The 12,078-nt window shown below is 53.2% G+C and overlaps 1 protein-coding gene and 1 long non-coding RNA gene across 2 annotated transcripts in view; both read left to right on the forward strand.

The window, feature by feature from the left end:
* diaph2 (diaphanous-related formin 2) overlaps positions 1–12,078 on the forward strand; it is a 251,640-nt gene that overhangs the window by 209,607 nt on the left and 29,955 nt on the right. Inside the window, 1 exon segment of the mRNA XM_049027740.1 lies at positions 2,299–2,434. Within this exon segment, the coding sequence (XP_048883697.1) occupies positions 2,299–2,434 (136 nt within the window).
* LOC125751224 (uncharacterized) lies at positions 3,244–4,482 on the forward strand. Its single transcript, XR_007400549.1, has 3 exons — positions 3,244–3,652; positions 3,737–3,792; positions 3,905–4,482. It is a non-coding gene; the product is annotated as an uncharacterized LOC125751224 (long non-coding RNA).

The raw sequence follows: 12,078 nt of genomic DNA on the forward strand, positions 1-12,078 counted from the left end.
TTTTTGTTTCCGAATTTGTCTCGTGTGTCACTGTTGCAAATAAATACCAGCGTGCAGTCGGTCAGCGTCGCGGTATTTTTAAATAACACACGGGTGTAAATAGCAGTTTAAAATGTTTTGGATTAATCATTGTAATGTTTAGAGTTCAAATTGACAGTAATCAAGTTAGTCTCGATGACAGTGAGAACTGTGTCATTTTACATTGTTTTTACTTTGTTCCCCATGCCGAATACCCAGAATTCTGTGTTCTCTTTGACAAACTGATTTTGTGAATTCTGTTTATTAGCTGTTTGCTGAAACTAAACCTTTAAAAATATACCCTGTGCGGCTGCTGGTATCATGCCTCTGGAGCATAAGAAGGAAATCAGCAGCGAAAATACCGACGCCGTTGCCACCACAAGCTGAAAGAGAGACACTGGCGACCAGCAGCTTTTACACGCTTGTTGCCATGGCGATTAGAACCACTCCGTGTTTGATCAATGTTAGATAATTACGTAGTGCGATTATGTTTACCGTCTGAAAAGCTTGTTTGTTTATTTTACGACTCGCCAGCAGGAAGTATTTTTGTAGCCATGAATAAATAATTATCCACATAATGATCTAATACTTAACACCTATTTGTATGTGTAATGTATGTGCAAAACAGATGAATTAGGACACATGGGCACTGCTGTGTATGAGGCACAGATGCATGCATGTTACCTTTATGAGCATGACGTGGTTGTACTGTAAGATGCTTCTCTCCATGCGTATGTGTACAGGCATGCGAACGTGCTCATACAATTCCCATCTGTCGGCTCCCGTTACCTGTTTGGCCCATGAATTTGCTTGCTTCATTCATAAATTAATAGAACGATAACCAATGAGATCGTGGGCCTGACTCCAGTAGGAGGGGCCTGCAATGCTATTGGCTGGCATGATGCTGATGTTTCCCTTTAGTGCTCCTTGGCTGCGCATCGTCACCATGATCTTTTTTTGTCCTAACGGGCCCAGAACTCCTCGCCATGCTCCCCGCACCATAGCAAAGGTGGTACGCTCCCGTTTCTCCCCTCGACGGCGGGGTCTGTGGTCCTGTCCGCCTTCAGGCCAAGGTGATTATGACTTTTGGGCCGGGACAGCGAACACAACAGCTTATTTCTGGGATCAGGCAGAGATGGGAATGGTACAAAAAGTGTCTTTTCAGGGGGACACAAGCCTGTAGGACAGGGACAAAAAAGGCAACAGAGCAGGGCCAGGTCTCAGCTGGCATCCGGACTTTGGTCCGGGTTACAGATCTCAGATGCCAAAATGCACCAGGCAGTGTGTGAGGGACAGGTGGACCTTCGCCATGGATAATCTCCATCACCTGACTTCCTCCCGCTCCACGGCGCCTCTCGCCCTCATGTTATTTTTTGCATGGTGAGCGGCGGTGCGTGACCGCCGCTGACTTGGCCCGGCTTGCGTGGCGCTGAGGGTCGTCCGTCCGTCCTGTGAGATTCAGCTCGCGCTTTCCGGCATTTGAAGGAGAAAGAGGTGAGGTCGCTGTGGCCCGCTCATGCTGGCCGACCCGCCATAGCTCCGGGTTTGGTCCCTATGGCCGGTGGGTGTTCCTGGTTCCTCCAGGCCTCCTTTCGTGGGACCCGCCGCTGGTGCCCCCCACCACCCCCCGGAGATGTTGGCTGTGGTTCTTAGCAGCTGCAGTGCCCACCAGGTGTATAAACCGCATTAAAAGAAGGCAGGTGGGTGGTCGGCTCCGTGCGTGCATGCGCGGGTGCCCATCTGGACGCCTCGCATCTGGCCAACGGTGGATCTGTGAACACTGAAGATGCTGCTTTTTGCGGGGCTGCAGCTCGCAGCTTTGAAATGATGGTTAATGCTTGCAGCAAGAAATGAGGCAATCACTCGCCCCCCGCCCCCAAAGATGCCGCCCATGTCAATCACAGCTGATTAGCAGCAGGAGAGTGTCACAGATGGCTATATAAGATCCTGGGAGCAATCGGGAGGTGTCGATGCCCCCCCCCGTCTCAATGTCTTACAGATCCACTAACTTCACAGGCAGGTTCTGTTCCATGTCCAGCCAGCACCCCAATTTAGACTCCGTGTTTCCTTTGAGCTTGCTGAAGACATGGGGAGAGCAAGAGAATGTGTGTGAACCATGGGAAAGTGGTGTGATGACAGGAAGAGGGAACCTCTTTGCCCCCCCCCCCCCGCCCCCCCTCCTTGCTTTTACCACACTGTCCATTTGATGGATGCTTTTCCCAAAGTCCCATCTGACATGGGAAGTGTTTAATCCTGCGCCCCCCCCCCCACCCCTTACAGGAAGCTGTTAAGGAGAACCACAAGAAGAGGGAGATGGAGGAGAAGGTGAAACGGGCCAAGGTGGCCAAGGAGAAGGCGGAGCGGGAGAAGCTGGAACGGCAGCAGAAGAAGAAGCAGCTGATTGATATGAACAAAGGTAGGGGGGGCTGGGGGGGCTGTGTCTGTGAGGGGAAGGGCCGAGCTGCGGGTCAGGTGAGGGGTGTGCTGAGGGTAGGCGACCTCGGGGGATTAGCACCCCTGCAGAGATCAGGTTTAAACCCTTACTCAGGGTTTTAATTGCTTACAGAAAATCGGCTCGTGGACTTTCGGCTATCAGTCACTTTTAGGGGGCATCACCATTCTGTAATTTCAAAGTCGATGTGTCCCATTTACTTTTAAAAATCCCCCTTTAAAGTCCATATTTCCATTCTGGCCTGCCTCCTATTGTAAGAGAAATGTTAAATGAGCTTGTTTAGCTGCATCGACTGGGTATCCTTTACTCTCCCTAATCAACTTTATTTCCCCTGTCTGCGCGCTTTACAGAGATGCATCATTTGTACAGCAGCTCTTTGTCACGCTGTACAAGTGTGGGAATAGAACAAAAGACATTATTGATCTCAGCAGTCTGTGAGAAATCCTGCTGCTAGGACACAAAAATTGAGTAATTATATGTCTTTTTGCTTCAAAAAGGAGGCGGGCCGCTTGATGCACATTTCTTGGCATAATTGCGTTTCGGTGCGGCCGACATTCCAGAATGTCCGGAAGGAGGCGGGACCAGCAGCCCCGGTGGCCGTGTTCTTTCCTGCTCAGGTTTGCGGACGGTCCCTTGGCGGAGCCACGAGCTCCCATTAACCACAAGGCGTTCCCAGCGAGGGAGGGGGAGTACGTCTCCCGGGCGATGGCTTCTCTGATGTCGCTGGGGTCCCAGTCCTAACATTCCTGCCCTCTGGCTGCTCCCCCCCCCCCCCCCCCCCAGGCTAAAGCACTTAAATATCATCACATACATGCCATCACACATAAAGCATCACTCGTGCATCATTACGTGCACACTATCAGCGCACACCATCAAATACACACCATCACACACACATCGTCACGTAAAGCCTGTCGCACACATGCCATGTGCACCTATCACGCCATGTCATACACACTGTTACATGCACACCGTCGCAGACACACTGTGACGTACACACCATTACACGCACAGCGTCACATAGACACCATTACACACTCACTGTCACAGACACACTGTTACGTAGACACCGTTACATGCATACCATCACATACGCAGCGTTATACACACACAGACACACTGTGAGGTACACACCATCACAGACACACTCTCAGGTACACACCATCGCAGACACACTGTGAGGTACACACCATCGCAGACACACTATGAGGTACACTCCATCGCAGACACACTGTGAGGTACACACCATCGCAGACACACTCTCAGGTACACACCATCGCAGACACACTGTGAGGTACACACCATCGCAGACACACTGTGAGGTACACACCATCGCTGACACACTGTGAGGTACAGACCATCGCAGACACACTGTGAGGTACACACCATCGCAGACACACTATGAGGTACACTCCATCGCAGACACACTGTGAGGTACACACCATCGCAGACACACTCTCAGGTACACACCATCGCAGACACACTGTGAGGTACACACCATCGCAGACACACTGTGAGGTACACACCATCGCTGACACACTGTGAGGTACACACCATCGCAGACACACTGTGAGGTACACACCATCGCAGACACACTGTGAGGTACACACCATCGCAGACACACTGTGAGGTACACACCATCGCAGACACACTGTGAGGTACACACCATCGCAGACACACTGTGAGGTACACACCATCGCAGACACACTGTGAGGTACACACCATCGCAGACACACTCTCAGGTACACACCATCGCAGACACACTGTGAGGTACACACCATCGCAGACACACTGTGAGGTACACACCATCGCTGACACACTGTGAGGTACACACCATCGCAGACACACTGTGAGGTACACACCATCGCAGACACACTGTGAGGTACACACCATCGCAGACACACTCTCAGGTACACACCATCGCAGACACACTGTGAGGTACACACCATCGCTGACACACTGTGAGGTACACACCATCGCAGACACACTGTGAGGTACACACCATCGCAGACACACTGTGAGGTACACACCATCGCAGACACACTGTGAGGTACACACCATCGCAGACACACTGTGAGGTACACACCATCGCAGACACACTGTGAGGTACACACCATCGCAGACACACTGTGAGGTACAGACCATCACAGAAGTCTCTGTATGACCTTTACGGCAGCCTGTCTGCCAGATTCGTCCTGATGTCTGAGGCAGCCTGACAGCGAACTTGCCCCGTTCCTCACCGTTATCCCGCTCAGAGATCGGAGCCGACTTCAGCCTCCGCCCCATTTGACTACCCCAACTTGGGGTTTCATACGTGAGGGAGGTGAGGATAAAAGAAGACGACAAATGAAACTGTGTTGATTCTAACTGAGGGAGATGGAGGTTCCCTCTGTATCGACGGGAATAGGGTGCGCCCGTCAGCTTTGATGTGTGCAGGAAGGTGTCCGGGTTATGTATTCACCACTGCTCCACGCGCGTGTCCGACGATGGGGTCTTGGTCTTCCCGCTGCGCCCATATGCCCCTCATTTAACAAGCAAACCCACAGATAAATACATAGTGCACTTTTGCTCAGGCCAACCCTTCCAGGAGGCTCTCGTTGAAGTGTCACGTAGGAATGGGAAGAACCCATCCTGCTGTCTTTCCCGGGATGCTACCCGCATCGGATAGCTCTCTCCCATATTTCCCTGCGGTTCTCTAAACACACCGGTGTGTGCTTTCCTAATGCCTCTCTGAGTTTTTGCGCTGCCTGAAAGAAAAAAAAAAATCCGCAGTTATTTAATTTCGCCAGCCCGCCCCCCCCCCCCCCCCCCCCCCACCGTCATCCTGATTCCTGTCAGATCTCTGCGTTCAGTCTCCCTTCTATAACTCGCTGAAAAGTGCCGCGGAGAGTTCCGGAGCCGGCTGGAAGTGGATCAGCTTCCCGCTTGCCACTGCTGGATGCCCTTAGTTTTTATCGCAGCTGTCTGGTGAGGGGGGGTAGTCAGAAAATGGGGTGCGGTTCCTTCACCAGGGACCCACAAAACACAGCCTCCCCCCCACCCCCCTCACATTTAATGACATTTCCGGCGACCATGTTTCGTAACTTCGTGGATTTTCACTCATTTCATCAATTGGGAGGTTAATCCTCTTCATGTGCCAGTGATTAACAATAGAAATACATTTTTGACAATAATTAAATTCGTTCAGATTTTGTTGGATGGGTGGGGCAGGGGGGCGTGGATGACAGCAAACACTGAAATCTGGTGAATAATGCAGTGAACAATCCAGTGTAGGCCGAGCTCATTTCCCTGCATGCGTGGCACACGACTCCTTCCCTGTGGCGTTTGACTGATGGCAGAAGTGAGAGGGAGCCAGAACTGTTTGCCATGTGAAGTATTAGAAATACTAATATGGGAAATTGCTTATGAAATCATTACCCGGGTCCCCATTAGTTTTAATTTTTCGTAAGTGGATTTCCATTTTCTTGTGGACTGACCAGATGTTCGGGGTGCACGAGGCAGTGTAACCCGTGGAAATGCCCTGGGAAGCAGGCCTTGGGAGAGAGCCCCATCTGCATGAAGGGAGGGGGCCTGGAAATGAACTGAGCCATAGGGTGACACTGCATGACAGCGGACACGTCCACTAGGGGGCCCCCTTTCTCGAGTGAGAGTCGCTAACTAGGTTGCGAGTCCTGTTTCACTCCTTGGAGTTACGTTCTCCTCTCCGAGCTCAGTATGACCTGACATACAGAAAGCTTTGCTGACAGCTTGCCGCGTCGGATCCATGGGGGGGGTTATTTTTTTTAATAAACCGATTAATGTGCAGACGTTCTCCCTCGGATTACGTGTTCTAGACAATTAATCAAAACGGAACCCAAATGAGGGCCGGTCTGACCTCTGAAAGGAGATATGAACCGCAGAGTTTATCCCGTAAAGGGGCGAGCAGGATAACGCATCTCATACCCTGTTTAGGCCCTGTGAATAACTGTGCCGGCCCCCACTGTTATGCTCCGTTTGTCTCCAGGTTTTTCTGGTGCTTGCGGGCATTTTTTTATCAGCCGGGGGGGGGTCCGGTATTCTTCTTCCCCCCTCCATGAATCAATCACCGGCCTATGCTTCCTGAACAACCCGATCGAGGGGCTGCCCCTCCCCACCATGCTGCAGCCAGTCCCGCATGTTCGGAGCCCCTTTTCTCCGTATGCCACGTGCTCACCCCCCCCCCCCCCCCCAACATCGGCCGTGCGTGAGCCCCTGCCCCAACTTCTCTCCGCTACTCCTTGTTCACAGGAAGTGCTTGCGGAGCGAGAGCGCCGGCAGGAAACAGGAGAACACGGAGCGTGCCCAGTCCAGCTGACACCAGGATAAAACACAGGCATAACACCCCCCCTCCGCTTCTGATATCCACACCAGTGCCCAGATTCGCAGGCTGCTGCTGATGTGTCTGTATGTCAGTAACAGGAACGCATGAGCAGAGCTACTGGGGAAGAAAGCCTCTATCTCATATTTCAGTGTGAGCTCGCTGCGTGCAGCGTACGTGAGGGGTCACTCTGACACCCAGGGTGTCCCCCAGCCCTCTGCTACCTGGGACAGGCTTCAGGCCCCCAAGACCCTGAGCAGTCAGAAGCTGAGTGGATGGAATTTTTGCCAAAATGCTCACTCTGGGGATTTCCCTGGCATGCCAGTCTCACTTTTATATGCCGTTAAATTACACAGACTGGCTATACTCTATAGTGTCTCACCGAGGCCGAGCAGTTTGCTGGCAATGCTCCTCGCACGCCCCCCCTCTCTCTGAAGGTCCTGCCCCCATCCAAAACCTTGCACCCGGCAGATTGAAAGCTGGGTGTCTCTGCCGCACTGGCCTGGCTGCAGTTTGGGGAGGAGAAGCGTAACAGCCCACAGTGTCCTGGCGGGAGTCTTGGTCTCCTGGCGCGAGTCTCGGTGTCCCGGCACGAGTCTCGGTGTCCCGGCACGAGTCTCAGTGTCCAGGCCGTAGTCTTAGTGTCCAGGCGGGAGTCTCATTGTCCAGGTGGGAGTCTCGGTGTCCTGGCAGATGTCTCAGTGTCCGAGTGGGAGTCTCAGTGTCCTGGCAGGAATGTCAATGTTTTGGCAAGAGTTGGTGTCCTGGCGGGAGTCTAAGTGTCTGAGCAGGAGTCACAGTGTCCTGGCAGGAGTTTCAACCAGCCGCATTGTGAGTCACAGTGAAATCATTCCCACTTTCATCATCTTCCCCCCTCCCCACAGATGTCTACACCCAAAGCCATCATCTCCTGCTGTGTCATCATTACTCAGCAAACTGTAGGTACTCAGAATTCCCAGCCCTCCCCCCGTAATAACCCCCCCACCTCAGCAGGTTCTGGGGTCTCGCCCATCGGCCCACTACTGATCCCCAGCACAAGCCCACCGACCTGCCCCCTCATCGTTATCCTGAGAGACGCTGGCAGAAGCACCGACCACCCCCCCCCCCCCCCCCCATTCCTGATAAATAACCGGCATGCTCAGTCGCAGTCGCAGTCGCGGTCGCGGTCGCCCTCCCAATTTCCCCGCACTGTCGTGCGATGCCTCTCGTAATCTCATGATGTTTATACACAAAGCGCTCTGCTCAGGACCCCAGGTTATGCAGAGGCGCTGATTATCTTCTGATAATTATTTAGATTCAAATTAACGTTACTTGAGGGACCCTTTTCCCCTTGGAGTTTTTGTCTTCAAAAATACATATTGAATAATCATTTAAATAAGAAACTTTTATTCTTTTGTATTAATATATTTGTAGAAAAAAGCTAATTAGACCACTACTAAAAAGTATAATCACTTTCAGACAGTTTAACTTAATTTGGCTGCCTGTCCCTCAGGTCACGTAGAGATTACAGGATCCATCTGAGAGCACTTTCCCGTAGTTAAATCTAAGAGCCCCCTCTCCCCCCACCCCCCCCCCCCCCCCCCCCTCTCAGTAACGGTTTATCAGCCGGTGATGGCCAGAGATTCGGGGATATTCAGCAGTAGCTGACTGAGGGTCGCACCATGGAGAGCTTGCACATGCCATCCATGCAGGTCCTTAGCGTGACCTGGCTGGGGGTTATTGCTAACAGGCAGTCAGGTAACCTTGTGGTCCATGTGCTTGTGGCTCCCCTGACTGCCCTGGCCTGTCCGATTGGATGGCGGGTGACCTGCCGCGCTTGGTCGGCTGTGTGTGGCACCTTCACGATCTGGCACCCGATTGGCCGGGACTCACCTCGTCACTCGTGTTTCTGTCCTCCAGCCCACAGAGGGCAGCATCAGGTGTTATCCCTTCCCTTCCACTGGGCAGCCTCCTGTAGGCTGTGCCTCTCCCCCCGCCAGGCCCTGCTGGGCTGAATCCTCCCCCACCCTTCCACTGGCCTGCCCCCGTCCCCCCCCCCTTCACCCCTGCTGAGTTGCTCCTCCCCCCCACCTTTGCACACCCACCCCCAGCTTCACTCGAGGTTGCCCGCGAGTATGACAGTGAGGAAGTGTCCCTAATAAAATGACAGAGAACATCAATGGATCTGCCATTGGAGCTGAAACGCCTCATGACCTGGTGACACTTGATCCATCTCTTTCATCTCTCGGTCCCGCCTCTCCTTTCATGTGGGTTCAAACTCTCCCCCCACCCTCATGCCTCCCATTTTATAACTTTTGCTGTGTCAATTGAATCTTGACCTCTGGTGAAGGTCAGTGGGCCGACCGTTTCTGAACCCTGGTCCTATGGCCACGCCCACCGCACCTGCCCCTGGGGTGGCCCCATGAAGGCAGGAGGCCCCAAGGGCAGGTGGCCCCCAGGGCAGGTGGCGTGGCAAAAAGTTAAACATCTCCATGGGGGCAAGAAAAACTCGACAAAAAAGAGCTTTAACATCCCAGCTCTTTATCTCTGCGGTTTAACCACCCTGACCGTGTTTGACCATAAATATGAAGCTATGAATATACTGTTAACCTGGTCATATGAATCTCAGTGACATGAGTGTTGCGATCATTTAATGCCACTCGTCAGTTTCAGTCAAATAAGTCACCTCATTCCCAACTCATTCCGCTCTCACTCTTGTCCTCTGCCCCCGACCATACAGCCGTGTAACTGCGGATCTGTCCTGGCTGCACATCCCCACTCTCTCGTGTTTATCGACGGTCATGAGGGATTCTGGGAAAATGCGCAGAATTAAAAGACGCATGTGTCGAAATGCGACGGGAGGTTTTTTGACGCCGACCGATCGGAGCCGTGGGTTGTTTATCCTGCGCTTTTGTTCGGAAAGCGCCAGTCGTGAATATCAATGAGAATTCCTCTGTAAACGCTTGTCACCTAAGCGATATATAAAGTGCTGAACAGCCCCCCCCTCCCCCCCATATGCCTCACGAATGCCGAGTGGTAAGACATTTTCCCGTCCATGCGAATAAGAGAGTGACATTTAGAAGACAAAATGTAATACAAGGAGAAAAAGATGTGTGGCATGCTGCTTTAAATGCCAGTGGAACACGGGCCATTGTGTCCCACACACGGGATCACGGAGGCGTTAAGAGCCGTGTAATGCGGACGGGCGCGTCGTGAGGTAATCAAATTAAAGGCTTCAGGCCGAGCCCATGCTGCGTGGCTGGAGGTCCCCCGCAATCTCTGTCTCATCACCTGAGAGCCTTTCAGCAGCATGTAAACGCCTCGCATTTCGGGGTCCCAAACGCCCACCAGCTGCTGTGCGGGCAGAGTAAGCTGAGACTGGGGAGGGTTCAGATCACAGGCGTGACCCAGGTGGGGCTTGGGTCGGGGCTCGGGTTTCCCGAGCGAAAAATCCCCATCAGAAAAAATCGGTAATTTGGCAAAAAGACAAGCAGAGCGCTTGCGGTTTCTGCCTTTACATGCACGCCTTGAAATTAACAGCAGATATGCATAAATTCAAGCCCGTTTGTTTTTTCATTCTTAAACTCAAGGAAACATTAAAATTCACGATACTATCTTCATCATCTCTGGCGATGTATGTCAACAGGTTTCTTCCTAACCCTTTGCGATCCGGCACATTTCTGGAATGTTCTCTGGCATCGACGCCGTATGAGACACAGTATTGGGTGCGATCGCCCCCGACCTGTCTGTTGTGCTGCTACGCTTCTTGTTCTGGGTTTTGTCTGGGTTTCTCTCTCTCTCTCCCCCGCCACCCTCAGATCGGTAGCGCCTGACTGTGTTTTTGCTCGCCTGGCTCCCCGGGGGCGGGGATAATAAGCTCCGACCCACCACCGGGCAACTCGTCGGGAAGCTAATCGGCAGCGTGAAGCTCGCAAATCCGGCTGAGAGTTCTACTCGTTATCCCCCTAATTAAAACATGCGGTAGTGCACCCATAAATACATTCCCGCCAGCGGGAGCAGGAACAAGAGGCAGGGAGTGGGAGATGGGGAGCGGGAGACAGGGAGCAGGAGGCGGGGAGCGAGAGGCAGGGAGCAGGAGGCGGGGAGCGGGAAACAGGGAACAGGAGGCGGGGAGCGGGAGACAGGGAGCAGGAGGCGGGGAGCAGGAGACAGGGAACAGGAGGTGGGGAGCAGGAGTCAGGGAGCAGGAGACAGGGAGCAGGAGTCAGGGAGCAGGAAACGGAGCGGGTGACAGGGAGCGGGACACAGAATGGGAGACGGAGCTAGAGATAAGGAGCAGGAGATGAAGTGGGAGACAGGAAACATGAGACAGTGAATGAGAGACAGGGAGCAGGAGACAGGGAGCAGGAGGCAGAGTGGGAGACGGACTGGGAGACAGGGAGATGGAGGCAGGGAGGAGTTGGTAGGTGCTGGGCAGGAGCAGCAATAGTGGGCGTGCCCTTATGCCCCTCCCCCATATTAATAAGCTCATTAATAGGCATGCATGTACCCTGCTGGGTGCTGGTTGGCTTGGGGTTATAGTGGAGCTCTTGCATTTAGGCTTCCTTAACCCTTCCCGGTCATCCAGAGGCTCCAGAGACCGGAATCGCTATAATTCCCAAGCATGCCAGCGATGTGCTCTGCTAATTGGCGAACGACGGTCCGATGGTTTAGCGGATTGGAGAGTGCCAGGACCGGAAGAGGGAGGAAAGCGTGATGTTTCTCGGCAGACTCTGCCGTGGGGGCGCAGTCTGACTGCTAAGTGACCTGACACTGGTGTCTTACCGCCGGTTCTGTGCTGCAGCTGTTTTGCTTGTGCATTATGAGTGTGGAGTTCAGATGTGCCCCCCCCCCCCAGAAAACAGCCCGAGGGTGTACAGTTAATGGAACAGCCTGTTTTAGTCACTCTGGGCCCGGGGCCGGGAGATTCTCCCCTGAAGCAGCCCCGCGACCCGGGTACTGGTTGTTATGGATGATGAATTGCACTTTAGTTTAGCCAGAAGTAGGACAGATCGATCAAAGTGGCAGGTGTCCCCCTGCGATGTCTGGGTCTCAGGATGGAGGGAATGAGGGAGGGAGAGAAGTGAAAGGAGCGATAAGGTGAACGGAAGAATGAGAAAGCAGGACGAGCAAGGAACACAAGAACCGGCGTGAACCTTCTGATGCTTCCTGGTCTCAGCACAGATGCTTCTTTCCTGGGTCTGAACAACGGATGTGAGCGCATTGCTGCTTGGCCTGGGGGGAGGCGTCCGTGTCACGGCTCAGCCTGGCCTCCGGAACCTTCCGCCCCGTC

The sequence above is a fragment of the Brienomyrus brachyistius genome, chromosome 10 (genome assembly GCF_023856365.1).
Source record: "Brienomyrus brachyistius isolate T26 chromosome 10, BBRACH_0.4, whole genome shotgun sequence".
Classification (NCBI taxonomy): Eukaryota; Metazoa; Chordata; class Actinopteri; order Osteoglossiformes; family Mormyridae; genus Brienomyrus; species Brienomyrus brachyistius.